Source organism: Rhinichthys klamathensis, unplaced genomic scaffold (genome assembly GCF_029890125.1).
Source record: "Rhinichthys klamathensis goyatoka isolate OS25496 unplaced genomic scaffold, OSU_Roscu_1.1 h1tg000281l_1, whole genome shotgun sequence".
Classification (NCBI taxonomy): domain Eukaryota; kingdom Metazoa; phylum Chordata; class Actinopteri; order Cypriniformes; family Leuciscidae; genus Rhinichthys; species Rhinichthys klamathensis.
Window position 1 is genome coordinate 4228236 of NW_026606800.1, and position 18704 is coordinate 4246939.

At 42.1% G+C, this 18704-nt stretch overlaps 1 protein-coding gene across 1 annotated transcript in view; it reads right to left on the minus strand.

Moving 5' to 3' along the window:
* Window positions 1-698: 698 nt before the first annotated feature.
* trdn (triadin) overlaps window positions 699-18704 on the minus strand; it is a 53556-nt gene continuing 35550 nt past the window's right edge. The window contains exons 17-32 of the mRNA XM_056269232.1: window positions 11191-11247; window positions 10993-11046; window positions 10826-10873; window positions 10566-10616; window positions 10428-10475; window positions 10262-10309; window positions 10093-10140; window positions 9979-10014; window positions 9850-9897; window positions 9557-9604; window positions 7371-7409; window positions 6294-6353; window positions 5597-5641; window positions 4074-4109; window positions 2178-2222; window positions 699-1259 (exon numbers count right to left, since the gene is read on the minus strand). Of these exons, the coding sequence (XP_056125207.1) occupies window positions 1090-1259; window positions 2178-2222; window positions 4074-4109; window positions 5597-5641; window positions 6294-6353; window positions 7371-7409; window positions 9557-9604; window positions 9850-9897; window positions 9979-10014; window positions 10093-10140; window positions 10262-10309; window positions 10428-10475; window positions 10566-10616; window positions 10826-10873; window positions 10993-11046; window positions 11191-11247 (881 nt within the window). The 3' untranslated portion in view covers window positions 699-1089. The remainder of the gene's footprint in view (window positions 1260-2177; window positions 2223-4073; window positions 4110-5596; window positions 5642-6293; window positions 6354-7370; window positions 7410-9556; window positions 9605-9849; window positions 9898-9978; window positions 10015-10092; window positions 10141-10261; window positions 10310-10427; window positions 10476-10565; window positions 10617-10825; window positions 10874-10992; window positions 11047-11190; window positions 11248-18704) is intronic.

Genomic DNA, 18704 nt, shown 5'->3' on the forward strand with positions numbered 1-18704 from the left:
TGCATTAAAATGGCATGATATTTTAGGCCAAGCTTAAAATACAATTGATTGTATACTATCAACAAAAGGGGCATTCAGTTTGAAAAACATTGAAGACCTCTGATCAATGTAGGAAAATTAGAGAAAACGATTGCAGGGTGGACAAACACTGTAAAACACTGAATTTTCGGTACTTTATGTACACAAGTATAGCACAATTGCTTTGGGTTTTACCTGTACATGAAAGTTATATTATACATATTCATACACTATTAAATTCACTACCATAAATCTAATAACCCCAATAGGGGGTTTCAATTAACTAAAGAGATACTAAAAAAAAAAAAAAGTCTCAGTCAAGTAAAATGAAAGCCTTTCATTATTTAGAGGCTTTTGTGTGTCTTAATTTCTTAATGTCTCTTTCAATTCTATAAGGATGTAAGCTCATTTCATTGGTTAAGATAGAAATCGGATTCGGTCCAAATGGCGTCCTTCTTTTTTCTAATGGCCATGCATACAAATGCAGAAAGATCCCAGACCCTGGTAGAACCCAGACATACTACGCATAATCTTATTACCAGTGAGCCAAAGGAAATGGCCTGCGCCAAAAGATAAGGCCCTAAGTGAATGTGTGCTGCAGAATTCCTTTCCGTAATGAGATCATATAAAAAAATAAATATCTGAATATTTAGAGGAACACTTAAATTATTTAATGCTGAGTAGTCTTATGTACAATGTGAAAAAAAAAACCCCAGCAGAATCTTCCCTGCAACAAATGTAAACAGATGTTTTAAGATCTCAAATAAAAAAATAAAAAAATGTAACATTTCTTTGACAGGCGCTTATACATTAAATATACTTCAAAACGTACATTATAATTTATTTATATTTCTTTGAAGTAATTGCATATTCATTTTTGTCAAAATTGTGAAATTGTGATTAGATTCAAAAGCCACTTATGGAGGAATGGAGAGCGTCCATTGAACAACCAGTGACCTCCATTTGTTATTTAGTCTCTGTGATGGTTTAGGTGAATAGCTCTTGAGAGCTCAGCAGCACTGTGTTTTTACAGCGGTTCATAAGCAGTTTACACCCGCCAGAGCCGGACTGTTACTGTCCAGCTGCACGGGCTTTCTGCTGCAGTAACGCGGCCCTCTGCTCCATCATGGCTCTCATCATGTTGGGGTTAATAGCTGGACTCATAGCAGGGGACATGGGTCGTAGTGGATATTGGCTGGATTTTGTGCTCATTAAAACGCACTGGAAGTATGGTATCTTGCCTGTAACACAAAGAACAAGTGATTCTCTGTTCTGATGTCAGGTGCAAAAAAAAAAAAAAAAACTAAATACATAAAACACTGAACAGTTCAAAACACACAGTTCAAAACACACACACACACACACACACACACACACACGTACTGTATGTATATATATGTATATATAGGCCTATATATATGTATATATACATACACACACACACATACACAATCAATTGGAAAATTCAAGTTCAAATATGTGCAACTACAACATTACATCTTCAACAGTGCAATTAGATTACTGTACTAATTACTCTTTAAAAAGTATTGCATTACTTACTACTAATTACCTTCTTAATCCCATTTCAATTTCGACCAGTTGAACATTACAAGGATAGACATGAAACTGCTCTTTTAATTCTTTCAAATAAATAATATAAAATTGCATAAATTATTCTTGAATTGACCAAAGTATTTAAAGGGAGAAGGTTACATAAAAACATACATTTTTAACATTAGACGTTAAATTTTGATGCCAAGTCCACTATTGTATGGAATTGTTCTATAGTCTATAAAGTATTCAATGCAATTACATCAGACTAATGGTAATTAAATTACAGAACAATTAAGAGTATTCTCTTACTTGACTTTTTTAAGGGAAAAGTAATTAAATTACAGTAATGCATGTTGGGTCTAATGCATTACACCTACTGATAAACAGAATATATAACAATAACTGAAGATATTTAGTTATTTTTAAGCATCTCTATTCAGTTGAAGTTGTGCTTTTTTTTTAATCCGGCAACAGGTTTGCTATGTAAAATTCCATATTGCAATGTAACATATTATTGTACTGTTTTCAAAACTCTGTTACACTGGAAGATTTTGCTGGAAAAACTACTATAATGCAATGTATGGTGTGGAATTAGATTAATTTACCTGGCTTTTTGCCCTCCGTGACATTTTCCTCCACTTTCAGCTCTTCTAATTAGTTGTTAGAGAGAGAAATTGAAGAAAAATGTACTCATTTCAACATATAACATGACGTGCTGCTGTAGGAAATCTTTAAATGACATGGCAAATACTTTCAGTTAAGGATAGAATATCTGTTAATGTGGCATTTAGTTTTCAGGGTTGTTATAAGGTGACATGACAAAGCTCAGTTCTCAGAGGAATAATTTTTACAAGCAGTAGACCACGATATCTGCGAACACCCACTGAGGCAGAGTTGAAGACTTGAATTTGAAAGTAACGGCGACCTTCAAAAGTTACTTTAAATGGATGAAAACCAGGCTTGCGAATAAAAAAAGTCACTTGAGACCTTGGTGGGATTATATATCCTCAAAAATCCTCAGATTTGCCAAGGAGAAACACATTTTTACATAAAAGAGAATTCCTTGGTGAACTATAACAGTAAGAAATGTCCATCTGAAGAGTAGTTGCAAGTAAATGGCACTGAAATAACACAAATGTTGCATTTGTGGGTATTCACAAACTGTGGGGATTAAAATTCAGTAATATTATTGATTTGATTGGATGAGAACAAAACTTGAACTGAATTGACAGCAGCTGATTCTGCCTTATAGCTGATTCTCTTTTTTCAAAATGTGTTTCAAAAACAAACTAAATCAACACTAAATTGACTTCAGCTGAAAAATGTCACTTTTGTCTATTTTAGAGCTGCTTTACAGCTGAATTGAATTCTGTTTGCATCACTGATTTTTATTTCTCTATTCATCACTGTTTTGAAACAATCTGCATTGTAAATAAAGATGACTTGACTTTATTTGCCACTTCATGTTGCATTAAATAAAGAAAGAATCTGTAAATAGATTAAAAAAAATGTATTCTGTCATCATTTCCTCACCCTCAAGTTGTTTCAAACCTGTATGAATTTCTTTCTTCTGCTGAACACAAAGGAATATATTTTGAAGAATTTGATGGACCCCATTGACTTCCATAGTAATTTTTTTCCTACTATGGAAGTCAATGCGGTACATCTACTTTTTGGTTACCAACATTCTTCAAAATATCTTTCTTTGTGTTCAGCAGAAGAACGAAATTCAAACAGGTTTGAATCAACTTGAGGGTGAGGAAATGATGACAGAATTTTCATTTTTAAGTGAACTATTCCTTTTAAGGATGCTTAACTATTTTTACAGAAAAATAAGACAAATATACTGATTAAATTATTTCTTTGCAGTGAATAGTGCCTTGTTAAAATGGACGGCAAGTGGTTTGTGAATAAGACCCAGGGTTTTCACTGAAATAATGTGGCACAACGGTTATTAAATCTGACCTTGAGTCTCTAACGAGCAAGTCAAGCGATTTGTGTTAGGTAGGAGTTACAGTGAAAGAGTGACATTAGGAGTTCACACAGGGCCACCCAGCCAGCAGCATTAGTGTATTAATAGCTACATTTAATTTGTAATTTCACTAATGCTGTTTAAAAATAGTTTAATCCCTTTGGTTTAAGTGGGATAACCTAGAATAGTGACAATGTGTACTGTGGCTCAGTTATTGAAACTGTGATGTTAATACATCCGGTGAATAAGGAATTGTACCTCAATGTCGCCTGGAAGTTTTTGAAGTTCTCCCAAGTTCTACAATATGCAGGTACGCATGATCACTATGGATGCTGAACAATGCATTTCTAAATGTAGTCTGCAGATGTTTCAAACTGCTTACACAAATGCATGCATTTGATTATTGCTTTTGACATCCGGAATGATTAGGTACTACAGCGCTATACGAAGCACACAGGCTAAATTTAATCTCAAGCTTCACGCAATACTTCTCCACATCTCATGGACGTCAGAAAACATCGGAACTTACTTGCTGGTGCTGGTGCTGTTGCCTCAGCTGGTTTGTCTGAAGACAGAAATTTGAGGACAGAATTATGGTTAGCAAAGATTAACCTGAAAATGATGGCAACACATGGGCTCTGTTCCCAAAAAATAGAGAGATGTCTGAAGTAGAAATAGAAAACTGAAATAGAACCTCAGAAGTGACTGATTTTGAACTTGACGCCGCACAAAAAGCACTCCACATGGAACTGCTTACAAACCGCTCACAACTATGTTTGCCGTTAACACAGTGCTAAGCTAACAATGCAATACTTTTAACCCTTAAACGCATACTTCGGGTCTTTAGTGACCCAGGACGTCATTCACTACCCTCCTCCTCATTCATTTTTTAAAGTTAGACATCAACCTTCTTAGTATTCCTTAATTCATTCATTATAAACAATATAACAAGAAAAAAATTATCAAATTATAAAAGAATGCCTGTTTTCCCATTAATTTTTTGTAAAAATTGTAATGACTTGAGGTGTGTAACAGTGTAAGTATGTTTTTTTTCTGCACAACAATTGAATATTTGATAAGTGCAATGTCTGATACACAATGATGAAGTGACATTTCACTCATAGTTACCACAGGCAAAAAACAAAAGAATAGGAAGTATCATCAGCAAAACTCAAAATGGCTCAGCGATTTATTGCATAGGAAGTACTGAAGACAATCAAATATTAGTGTCACTGTCACTTGATGGTGGATCTGGTGAAGAAGCTGTCAGCGTTTAAAATATTGATTTTGAAGATGCTGAAAATGATAGTTTTGAGAATATGTTTGCGATCGCGAATATGAGCCAGATACTGAATGTACTGGGAAATGAGTTCTGACGAGGACGGCGATGATGGTATAAAACTTCAGCTCAAACTGAACCCTTCCAAGCTCCAAAAGGTAACAAAATATGCTTTATTTTATTCTTCTGTAATTGTTACTCATATCAGGAGAGTTGTGTATTATCGAGTCAGGTAGAGATCCATCCGTGTTAGATATAGATCCGGGTCGCTAAAGACCCAAATACGTAAGAATGTTTGGTGAAACATTCATACATTTAAGGGTTAAAGTATACAAATAAACAACAAAAATATTGGACAAAATATTTTTAGCACTTCTCAGTACTGAATTAAATATATTTATAATCCACATTTCCACTGAGCTTCTCATAATGGATTATGTCATTACTTTCTCTATTTCACTGCTTTCATTTTTAAAGGGATAGTTTGTGTAAAATGAACACGCGTTTGTGGAATTAAAGAATAACATAATAGAATATAATATTTATGAGTTAACTGCCGTAGAAATCATTCTTTTAAGTCAGATCTTACAAATTACATGGCTGATCCACTTCACAAAGCCGGTTTCCAATTCTTGAGTTAAAACTCAGATGACATGACATGAGGGTGAATAAATAATCACAGAACTTTTATTTTTGGTTGACTTGTCCCTTTTAAATGCTGTGTACATAGTCAGCATACTAGTTTTTGAAACAGAGCCATGTCTACTTCATACCTTGGGTTTCTTCAGATGGTTTCTTCTCGGCTGGAACAGGTTTTCCTGGAGGTGAAGGAGAATAATGCTCATCATCACATTATCTATATTCTTTCAATATCATGTGTTTTTTTTCCATTTACACATTTACAATGTAACACCTTCATAATTGCACTTCAAGTGTGCATAAGTCTTTTAATCAAATCAGTTATTTCTATTCTTAATGTGTCAGGAAAACATGCTCATTTCAGTGATTATAATCATGGAACAGAACGTGAAAGGTACACTTCCTGTCATAAAAATAGAGAAATTCTGTCATGACTTCATCTGAAGTTATATTACTTGACAGATCCAATTTTCTTATGCCAACTAGTCTAAGGTTTTTTGTTTTCTTGATCCATCTTACAATCATCTATGCAGTAAGTTCTCTGTGCTTTTACAAATGCAAATAAAACATGTACTGGTGTTCACAACACAACACATCCATTGGGAAATGAATATAAAAACAATTCCTCAATATTTGGTCATGCATGCCTTTTTCATCCTGATAGCAGACACGAATAGAACCCTACATAAACCTTCTATGGATCCAGTTTTAGGTTTATTAGCCATGAAAATATTTTTTTTGTCTCTCTTTTCTGAGGGGATATTCAAAAATACAGAGACGTCTTTTGGGCTTTTTTATAATGCAATATTAAAAATAGTCATTAAAACTTACCCACAACAACTTCTTTAATGGCTTGTTTGGCTTTTGGTGTTGATGTGGCCTTCTTCTTGACTAATGATCAAACATAATCAAACAAATTACATTGATGCTATACAATATACAATACAACAATGTAAATATGTGTGTGCGTGTGTATATATACTGTATATACATGCACTTATCATTGAAGGTTGTCATTTTGGCACAACTTATACTTAAACCTTTCATTTAAGTGAGTTGATTTTGTTTTGTTTTTGCAGTAAAAGCTATTTTAAAGTGTTTTATCACTTTTACTTTTAGTCTCTTTTCCTCTTTACTTTTCCTCTTGTCGATTACAGTAAACACGATTTCCCAGCCCTTGCAGTATTTGATGTGTTAGTCCTTGCACGACATCAATGTACTAAAGAAGTTAAAAGCACATAAATATTGTATACTGTTTTCCTGTCAAGAAGTCGATAAGCTTTGCACGTAATAATTCTAAAGAGTCCATTAGCAATCTAAAATGTAGTGACCTATCTCTCAGGATGAACAAAATCATTCACTAAATGTAGATGCACTGCTGTCTTCAACACATTCAAAGCAAGACAGCAATGCTTAGTTTACTAATTTGATTATAAACAATTAAGTTCATAATAAACACATGTTGTTAAAAAAGAAAAACAGGTAGGATATTCTAAATATCCCAACAATATATTATTAATTAAATGTTTACATTTTCTGGAAAAAAAATGCCAGTGTCTTGTTGCTGGTTGTCAGGGCATTGTTATGCAATTGCTAAGGTGTTTTGAGTGTTTTAAACACAAGGTAATTACTTATTCTCCCATATGGTTAAGACATTTTTAATGATAAGGCTTGTGTCCCTCCTTCAAGACTGATTTTTTTAAACTCATTTTAACATTCATGCAAAACTAATAAGGCCAATCTTTTCGACAAGTCAATTAATGTAAGCAGCAATAACAATGTTGGATGAGTTTAATAGTTGAATATTCAGTATCAGAGAGTTAAATATGAGCTAAAGTAAAACATTTTTTCTTTTTTTTTTTAGTTTTAAGCAAGCATCACCTAATACTTTACAATAAAATAACTTACCCTCTGCAGTGGGCTTCACTTGCTTTACAGCTTTCTCTTCTTCCCATGTAGAGACACAAAAAAGCATAGATTTATAGGATGTAATATGAAATAAAAGTAGTATTTATCAATATCCATACTTCACATCCTACACCGCAAAAACTGATTTTCTTTTGTTTTATTTTCCAGTACAAATATCTAACTATTCTTAAATCAAGATACATTTACTTGAGAAGCAAAATGACAGAAGATATTAAGTCTTGTTTTCTGAAAAATCTATGAAAATTAAGCAAGTAAAAAAAAAAAAAGAGAGAGAGAGAAATATATGCAAATGGGGACAGAAAAATGAACTTAATTCATAGGGAAAACAATATTACATTTTCATACCCAATTGGTATTTTTTTCCCCTTGTTTTAAGATATTTGTTCTGGAAAACAAAACAAAAATACTGAGTCAGATTTTTTTTTTTTTTTTTTGCTGTGTAAAGACACAATGTTTGACTGCAGGGATTTTGTGGTATCAGATAAAACGAAATGGCATGTGGAAATGCCACAACAAATCTCTTTCCATGTGCCCAAATCTAGTGGTAGTTTAAGAGCAATTGATATCCAAAAGTAGAGGAGCAATGCAGAATTCAACTATTCACTCTCAGCAAAACTCTGAGGTTCTGTCTTCATGTCCAACACTTACAAAAAAAAGCTGAGCAGAACATTTTATGACATTGCCATGGGGCAGCTAACAGACACCTGCCTAAAGAAGCGAGACAAATATCATCCAGTCTGAAATATTTATAACCAGTTACCAATTTATAAACACCAGTTTATGACACGGTTAAACTTCTTTCTGTGAATATTAAAGGAGCAAATACAAGATAATAACACAAGGATTAAGAGTTCTTCCTTCTTTCATAACATTATGAAAGCTTTTGAGTATGAAAAATGTCACGTTTAAGCAATTAATATGAATATACACTCACCTAAAGGATTATAAGGAACACCTGTTCAATTTCTCATTAATGCAATTATCTAATCAACCAATCACATGGCAGTTGCTTCAATGCATTTAGGGGTGTGGTCCTGGTCAAGACAATCTCCTGAACTCCAAACTGAATGTCAGAATGGGAAAGAAAGGTGATTTAAGCAATTTTGAGCGTGGCATGGTTGTTGGTGCCAGATGGGCCGGTCTGAGTATTTCACAATCTGCTCAGTTACTGGGATTTTCACGCACAACCATTTCTAGGGTTTACAAAGAATGGTGTGAAAAGGGAAAAACATCCAGTATGTGGCAGTCCTGTGGGCGAAAATGCCTTGTTGATGCTAGAGGTCAGAGGAGAATGGGCCGACTGATTCAAGCTGATAGAAGAGCAACTTTGACTGAAATAACCACTCGTTACAACCGAGGTATGCAGCAAAGCATTTGTGAAGCCACAACACGCACAACCTTGAGGCGGATGGGCTACAACAGCAGAAGACCCCACCGGGTACCACTCATCTCCACGACAAATAGGAAAAAGAGGCTACAATTTGCAAGAGCTCACCAAAATTGGACAGTTGAAGACTGGAAAAATGTTGCCTGGTCTGATGAGTCTCGATTTCTGTTGAGACATTCAGATGGTAGAGTCAGAATTTGGCGTAAACAGAATGAGAACATGGATCCATCATGCCTTGTTACCACTGTGCAGGCTGGTGGTGGTGGTGTAATGGTGTGGGGGATGTTTTCTTGGCACACTTTAGGCCCCTCAGTGCCAATTGGCATCGTTTAAATGCCACGGCCTACCTGAGCATTGTTTCTGACCATGTCCATCCCTTTATGGCCACCATGTACCCATCCTCTGATGGCTACTTCCAGCAGGATAATGCACCATGTCACAAAGCTCGAATCATTTCAAATTGGTTTCTTGAACATGACAATGAGTTCACTGTACTAAAATGGCCCCCACAGTCACCAGATCTCAACCCAATAGAGCATCTTTGGGAGCTTCGTGCCCTGGATGTGCATCCCACAAATCTCCATCAACTGCAAGATGCTATCCTACCAATATGGGCCAACATTTCTAAAGAATGCTTTCAGCACCTTGTTGAATCAATGCAGTTCTGAAGGCGAAAGGGGGTCAAACACAGTATTAGTATGGTGTTCCTAATAATCCTTTAGGTGAGTGTATCTTTGTACTGTATGTATAATCAGCTGTGTAGTAGCTGTGAGGTTACCTTTGTATTTGGTTGTTGTTACTTTTGCCTTCTTTGTTACTGCTGGCTCTATAGTAAGAACAGGATGTAGAATAGACATTTAAGATTCATGATTCCTGTATGTCTAACGACCAGATTGGTGGTAATTTTTTTCTAGATAGCCTGACAACTCTGTTTATACTCCATTTAATAAAGCATCGGTATTGCACAGGTAAATGCAGGATCTTTTTTTATGAACTGCATTTAAATGTATGATAATATAAATGTAATTTTACATTATATATACAATAAAGTTGAAATACAATAAAATCTACCTTTCTTAGTAGAGGTAGGTTTTGCCTTTTCTTTTGTGATCACTCGCTCTGTAAAAGAGGAAATTATACGTTATTGCTCATTAATATAAAACTACTGCTACTGTAAGTCAGTTCCTGAACCATAATTACCTGTCCTTTTAGGCTTCTCCTTCACAACTGTTGGCCCTAAGTCATAAAAATGTATTTATTTATGAAAATAGATCTAAAATGGAAATTTAGCCATCATTTTTCTATTGTCCTTACTTTTCTTTGTCATTGAAGGTTTTACGTTGTCTTTAGTAACCGTGGCCTCTTGAACACATACAGTACAAATGTACAAAAACAAATATAAAGGCACAGATTCAGATGGATGGATGGATGGATGGATGGATAGATAGAGATACTGCCATTCATTTTAAACTATAGTTCTCACCCTTCTTCGCAGAAGTTGCTTTGGCTTTTTCTTTTGGTGCAGCTGGTTCTGAAATTGGAGGTCAGAGGTTATTACTTGCTTCAGGTCTTTTTACATGTCAATGTAACTGGAAATAAATACTACATCTTTACTACAGGCACTAAATCAATACAAATTACTACTATACCTTTCTTTTGAGAGTATTTTTTTGGTTTTGCCTTTGTAGCTTCCGGTTCTAAAGCAAAGGAAACATTAAATCAGATTTAACAAAATTGACAAATGGCAAATATAGAATTAAAATTCAGAAATATTATGAGATCAACACCTTTCATTACAGTAGGAGCTTGATGAGTTGTTAAAATAGGAACTTCTGATTCTGAAAAATACAATGAAAAATTTAATGTTAAAAAAGCTTGTAAAGCAGTGATGTATTAAGCATACTGAACTATTAAACATATTGAAACTGACAGATATTTCTTTATTTTTTTTAAAACTTTGACATCCACATAATTAAGTTAGTAAAAACAGACGTCAACTATCTTGATGAATGCATTTGAAATTAATTAATATAGTTTTTTTGAGTACCTGGAAAAGCCGATGGTGGTAATGGGCTACTTGTAACTATATGATGCACTGTAAGATAAAGGATAAAGAGAATTTCAGGGTATTAAAGGATGCATAAATTATGTATAAATGTGTTTTATGTTAAAGTACATTAAGTTACAGTAATAATAGGTGACTGCAATACTCACCATACCAGCCAGGGGGCGCTGGGCAATACACAGGTGTTGGTCGGCACATAGGAACTGTTTTAAGGGGTTGTGAAAAGAAAGATTCAGAGTTACAATAGACTGACTGTATATTGCGTGTTATTGCTGCTGTCTTTTTGCATTACGTGAATGTAACACATTGTGATATTAAAAAGTCACAAGGCTATGAGTTGCACTCACGCTCCTGTATCGGAGCTGGAGCAGCTGACACTTCCACGTCCTTTGAGGCTCTAGATCCTGTTATCAGGAGACGGGAAAGCACTGCTGTCATATCTTTAGATCAAACGGAATTTTAACATTTGCCATCAACTTAAAAGAGATCACCCCAAAATTCTCATGGTTAATCAAAACTTGGAAGATTTTCTTTCTTCTGTAGAACACAAAAGGAGATGTTTAGGATATTCATGCTGCTCTTTTCCATACAATGAAAATTAATGGTGACCTGGTAGGTTTGCACCAGCCATTCGTAAGTTGTTACTTAAATTGGGACCTAAAGTCCACACCAGAGGCTTAGTAACAACTAGCTACTTCGTAACTAACTCTGTATTTTATTCGACAGCACTATAGAATGTAGCTAGTAGGTTGTAAGCTCTCCGTAAAGTAAAGGTGTTGTAAACCATAACGTTCATGTCCCCGTAAGAACTGGCAATTACAACTTGTAAACTGAATTTTCAACGAATCAACTAACATTATCAATACAAAAAATGATTCTGCAGTGGCCGGTCAGGTGGTTCAGCGGTCATGTGGTACAAGTCGGTGCTCGCAGAAAATTCCCAGTTTAGGAGGTGAACAATTTTTACTAGTTGAAATCTCGTATACAGCAATTAAGTCATGCCGTAAATGCACCAGCATAACGCATAGTCACATAATATGTCGTTTACCCTCAATGATCCAATAGCAGCCTTCAAATAAGTGAGCAGAAGTTGTGTTGAAATTTCAGTTTATCCTTCAATAACTTATTTTGCCTACATAACTAATGGTAAAAATAAGTTTCCATTAAAATAGAATGGGCTACTATTTAATCATGGATAACATAAAATGTATTTTATTTGTAAATAACATTCATAAACTGTATTTTAAATGAATAAGGATCAACAAACAAATACTGATAACATAAAAAACACATTTACTTGTGACTGATTTTATTTTACATGCACAACACCGATCGATGAACACAAGAGGAGCACTATGGGTTAGTTTTGAAGAGCCGCTAACAAAGTAATTTATTCACATAATGTTCTCTCTAAGTCAACATTATCATGTCAGAAGGATTTGAAGTCTGTAAGGTAAAACAAGAGCTTATTGATGCAATTTAGTCACTCTGCTGTTTTATTCCAACCGTTACTCCTGGTCAGAGGCTTCTGTAAATATTGAATTGCGTTTCAACTAGGTTTAATGGTCCAATGCAAAAAAATATTGGCCTGGTTTCACAGACAGGGCTTAAATTAAGCCAGGATTAGGCCTTAGTTCAATGAGAACATTTAAGTAGCTTTTATAAACGTGCCTTAGAAAAAAACATTACCGATGTGCATCTTGAGACAAAACAACGGCACTGACATATTTTAAGATATATCAGTGCAAGTTGCTTTCAGTTAAAACAGCTCAAACATCCATTTTAGGCTGAGACTAGGTTTAAACCTTACTGTGAAACTGGTGGATTAAGTAGTGCGTAAAGTGTAACTTAGTACTCAAACCGCTCCGAGCGAGATTTAAACTGTGGTCTCCGGTGAGGGAGGCGCGCTAACAAGGGCCGCTAGTGTCAGTTGAGGCCAGGGGAGTGAGGTTTACTCGCACAGCTCTTACTGGCCTACGACAGTTACACTCACCCCCCTAAACCTCACTCACATCTGGGTCACGGCACCAAATGTAACCAGTCCTACTCGACCCGCTCTGGGGTGTGTTTCCCGAAAGCATGGTTAGCCAACTTACGTCGCCAGTTCCGTTGTTATCAGCATAGTTCAGCGAGTCGGTGTTTCCTGAAACCATAGTTCCCTTTCGTAGTCACTCCGAGTTACGTCGGATGACGGAGAATGGGGGTTTCGCCAGAAAGCCTATCATCTTCGAGTATTAAAAAACGAGCCTATGGCAATGAAATGCCATGGGTCTGCGGAATTTGCATAATGTATCTCCGCCCCACCGCGTGGGTATTTAAGGAGAGACACCTGCAACAGCAGATCATGTTTTCGCTTCGGAGCCAAGAGCATCTCTTCACTCCACAAGCCAAATCCTGAGTTTTCTCAATGACTACATCTCTTCGAGACGAGCGAACTCTCCGGTGTTGGTGTGACGGCGGTATCCAGCGAGTTTCACATTGCCTGCGAGCTGAGCAGTGGTCTGCCAGTCTGTGTGTTCTCCCTGGTCGCTTCAACATCCGCTGAGTTTTTCCTCTCACTAAAGAGCTGCACGCGGCACGTCTTTTTAAAGACGCGTCTTTCTAAAGACGATCTGCCCGTGTTTTTCTGAGTGTGGTATTCTGATAGATTCAGCTGATGGGCGCGAGCGCTGTTTTGAGTGTTTGGGCTTTGATCGCGCTCAGACAGCGCTCGTGGGTGTGTCACGTTCTCTCACTGGGAACGTGACCATCGCAATGCAACGGTCGAGACTCGATGAGCTCAATGAGTGAGAGTCCCCTCATCCACACCCCGATCTATTTTTCTCCACGTGAGATAATACTTCGGCTGGTGGCCAGGGTGACCTAAGACGGCAGGTTTGGAACTAAACCGACGATAAATTCCTCGGTCCACACCCCGTCTTTCACATTGCAACCTGCGTGGTCCCAGGTGAGTCTCATTCGGTCCCCCGGCTGATGAAATCATGTATCACCGCATCACAAGGTGAGCTGGAGTCCTCTAGAGATGATGGCTCGTCTGTGCTGCCGTTCTCGGATGTGCTAGCATAACGAGTTTGATCCAGAGTGCACAGCTATGCTTCCCGGGCTGCCGCGAGTATCGGGCTTGTGTGGAACCTTCTGCCATGTCCCGAGCACTTAAGGCTGTTGATTGGTTTTTGGGGGTGGCGAACCCAAATCCTTTCTACCCGGACGTGCATGAAGAGATCATGAGATCGTGGAAGTCTCCTTGACTTTTCGCGACTGCTCAGTGGCCTCTTCCGCCTTCTCTGCCCTTGTAGAGGCCGCGGCCTAGGGTGCACTGGGGTTCCCCCTGTGGAGTGTTCTGTGGCAACACTTATGTGTCCCCACAGCACCTCCACCTGGCATGGCGACTCTTAAGCACCCCTCCAATGCCTGTAGGTTCTTGTCTACTCCGGTGGTGGGGACCTATAGAGCTGCGGGGCAGGCTGCCACCTCACTGCGTGTTATTGCCATCCTCCTGGGTGTTCAATGACATGCACGAGGGTAGGGCTGATTCAGGGCTCATCCTTGAGCTGCCTGCCGTCACCGACCTTGCTCTCCGAGCGACGTAGGTGACCGCACGCTCCCTGAGTCAGGTGATGTCCACATAGGTGGTCAGACACCTCTGGCTAACCTGGTTGATGTGCGAGAGGCTGAGTGATTTCGTTTCCTTAACTCCCCCATATCCCAGGCTGGCCTCTTCGGCGGCGCGGTCGAGGACTCTGCCCAACAGTTCTCGGCCGCCCAGAAGTGGACTGTGGCTATTTTGTCTGACCCCGCGGCTTTGCTGCCTCAAGCTGCCGGCTCAGACGCCTCAGTCCGCTTGCTGCCGAATGCGCCCTCCTGCGACTTCCGCCCCCTCCCGCCCGGCCCCCAGCAGCACCGGGCCGCGCCATGGAGGTGGTCGCAGGAAGGCGCCCCTGCCCGTACCGGTCCCGCAGCCCCGCCAAGGCCAGGCTTGCGGCGCTCCCGTTACGGGCAGCTCAGATGTGGGTTGCAGTTCTTCAGGGAGTGGTTGCAGGGAGTTTCCCCCGGTGGAGGGCTGGGGGAGAATCTTTTCTAAACCAAATAGCTGCATCCCATCTCTGAGCCCTCAGAGGGCCGGACGACAGTGTGCGACGCTCCCGGGCCTTGCCGCTCTCGTCCCCCTCTGTCTCTGAGGGCGCGGATGACAGTGTGTGCCGTCTCCGGACCACACCACTCTCGTCCCCCTCTGTCGCCAGACCCCTGGCAGAGTAGACCCCCGTGGAATGCTGGTCCTTCCCTGGTCTCCTCTGACAGGACGCGGAGCATGACCGTGCCCCCGCACCGGGCCGCTATGCCACCCACGCCTGGGCCGGTCACTCCGCTTCGCTGCCCCTCCGGGGGGACGTCTGTCGTTCGGATGTTTCCGCTCGTTCAGTTCTTGGGAGCTTGGTTAGAGCTTCCCTACCTGTCCCGCTCGGTCGCCCGAACTATCAGGCTCGGCTATGCGATCCAATTCGCACGGTCTCCTCCCCGCTTCAGGGGAGTCCATTTACTTTGGTCGGTGGCAATGCCCCGATCATGAGAGCGGAGGTTGCCACCCTGCTGGCGAAGGGTGCAATCGAGACTGTCCCTCCAGCCGAAATGAGGTCAGGGTTTTACAGCCCGTCCTTCATTGTCCCCAAGAAGACCGGTGGGTTACGGCCAATCCTGGATCTGCGCGTCTTGAGCCGCTCCCTTCACAGGCTGCCGTTCAGGATGCTCACGACCAAACGCATTTTCGAATGCGTGCGGCCACAGGATTGGTTTGCAGCGATAGACCTGAAGGACGCCTACTTTCATGTCTCCATTTTACCTCGACACAGACCGTTTCTTCGGTTTGCTTTCGAGGGGCAGGCATACCAGTACGCAGTTCTCCCATTCGGGTTGGCTCTGTCTCCTCGCGTCTTTACGAAGGTCGTCGAGGCAGCCCTTGTTCCCCTGCGCGAACACGGGGTTCGCATCCTGAATTACCTCGACGACTGGCTAATATTAGCTCACTCTCGAGTCCAGGTTTGCGAACACAGAGACCTAGTGCTCCGGCACCTAGCCCGTCTGGGCCTTCGGGTCAACTGGGAGAAGAGCAAACTTTGCCCCGTGCAGAGGATCTCTTTTCTCGGTATGGAGATAGACTCCGCGCAGCTTACGAGCCATGTCCGCGCAGCTTACGAGCGAGCGCGCACACTCACTGCTGACTTGTCTTCGACAGTTCGAGGGCAAGAGTGCGGTCCCACTGAAACTTTTTCAGAGGCTCCTGGGGCATATGGCATCCGCAGCCGCGGCAACGCCACTCGGATTGCTTCATATGAGACCGCTTCAGCTGTGGCTTCGCGATCGGGTCCCGAGGTGGGCATGGCATCGCGGTACGCTCAGAGTTCCAATAACTCTGACCTGCCGTCAGTCCTTCACCCCGTGGCGGAACCTCAGCTTTCTACGGGCCGGAGTTCCCCTAGAACGAGTTTCCAGGCATGTTATTGTCTCCACAGATGCCTCTGCCACGGGCTGAGGCGCCATGTGCAATGGACATGCAGCCGTGGGCTCCTGGACAGGACCCCAGCGCCTCATGCATGTCAATTGCCTCGAGTTGCTGGCAGTACGCCTTGCCCTGCACCGCTTCCACGCGCTGCTCCAGGGTCAACACGTACTTGTCCGTTCGGACAATACCGCGACAGTAGCGTACATCAACCATCAGGGTGGTCTACGCTCTCGCCGTATGTCGCAACTCGCACGCCACCTCTTATGGAGTCAGAAGCACCTGAGGTCCCTTCGTGCTATTTACATTCCAGGAGAGCGGAACCTTGCAGCCGACGAGCTGTCACGCAACCTCTGGCGAATGGCGACTCCATCCCCAGTCGGTCCAGCTGATATGGGACCAGTTCGGGGACGCACAGATATATCTGTTTGCCTCCCACGACTCATCCCATTACGCCCTGTATTACTCCTGTCCGAGGGCACGCTCGGCACGGACGCACTGGCGCACAGCTGGCCGCAGGGCCTACGCAAATATGCGTTTCCCCCAGTGAGCCTTCTCGCACGGACTCTGTGCAAGATCAAGGAGGACGAGGAGCAGGTCATATTGGTCGCCCCATACTGGCCCACCAAGACCTGGTTCTCCGAACTGATACTCCTCGCGACAGCACCTCCTTGGCCAATTCCTCTGAGGAAGGACATCCTTTCTCAGAGACGGGGCACCCTATGGCACCCTCGTCCCGATCTTTGGAGACTCCACGTGTGGCTCCTGGACGGGACGAGGCAGGTTTGAGTACCCTGCCACCTGCGGTGGCGGCTACCATCCCTTCCGCTAGAGCGTTGTCCACGAGACACGTCTACGCGTTGAAGTGGAACCTCTTCGTCAACTGGTGCTCTTCTCGGCGAGAAGACCCCAGGAGATGCTCGATCGGTGTCGTGCTTTCCTTTCTGCAAGACGGGCTGGAGCGAAGGCTGTCTCCCTCCACCCTGAAGGTGTATGTGGCCGCTATCGCCGCTTATCACGATGCAGTTGAAGGTAAGTCTCTGGGAAAGCACGACCTGATCATCAGGTTCCTGAGAGGAGCGAGGAGACTGAATCCTCCTCGCCCTCCTCTCGTACCCTCTTGGGACCTCTCAGTGGTCTTATATGCCCTGCAGAGGGCTCCCTTTGAGCCTCTGCAATCAGTGGAGATTAAGTTCCTGTCAATGAAGACAGCGCTCCTGGTTGCACTGGCCTCCATCAAGAGGGTGGGGGATCTGCACGCACTCTCCGTTGACGAAGCGTGCCTGGAATTCGGGCCGGCCTGCTCTCACGTGATCCTGAGACCCCGGCCTGGATATGTGCCCAAGGTTCCCACCACTCCCTTCCGGGACCAGGAGGAGGCAGACCCAGCCTTGGCACTGCTCTGTCCAGTACGCGCCCTCCGTGCTTACGTAGACAGGACGCAGTGTTTCAGGACCTCAGACCAGCTCTTTGTCTGTTATGGTGGGAAGCTGAAGGGAAAGGCTCTCTCCAAGCAAAGGTTATCCCACTGGATAGTGGACGCCATTGCTTTGGCATACCAGCAGCAAGGTCGACCTTGCCCCCTTGGTGTGACCGCCCACTCCACCCAGTGTGGCGTCCTCTTGGGCTTTAGCGCGTGGCGCTTCGCTAACAGACATCTGCAGAGCTGCAGGCTGGGCGACACCCAACACTTTTGCCAGATTTTACAATCTCCGAGTGGAGCCAGTCTCCGCCCATGTACTGTCTTTTTCAAGCTAACATGGGAGCCGTTAGGTGTCTCGCTTGCTCGCCATTCCAATCCACGGACTGGATACGTGCGATATTTCCTCAGGTAGCCTTCCTCTCTGAAGCCCTGAGTTCCTCCAGCACTGTTGACGCTGGCGCCAGTGTCTTTTGCCTGTGCGTCGGCTAGGTGCCTCCGTGTGCATGGTTCCTCCTCTGAGTAACCCCCACATGTGTATTTCCACTGTAAGCCTCTTTGAGCATGTGTCTTTCCCTCGGCAAGCCACCTTGCCACTCCTGGAGTTGAAAGTTGCCACCCCACGGGCTGGTTACTCCAGTGTTCCTCCATATGAAGCCCCCTCGGCCTTATGTGTATTCTTAAGTCCTCCCTTTGGGTAGGCATGCTGCGGCATATCTCCCCTGAGATATGCTTCCCAGTGTACCTTGGTATTCCTGTGTTAAGTAGGACTCCTTCGTCCGTGCCTATACCACGACAGGGAGGGCAGACTTCGCAGGGCACTGGAAGACAGCTGTGAAGGTGGCGTGATTACACGGGGACCCCCATTCTCCGTCATCCGACGTAACTCGGAGTGACTACGAAAGGGAACGTGTCGGTTACGGATGTAACCCTCGTTCCCTGAGTAG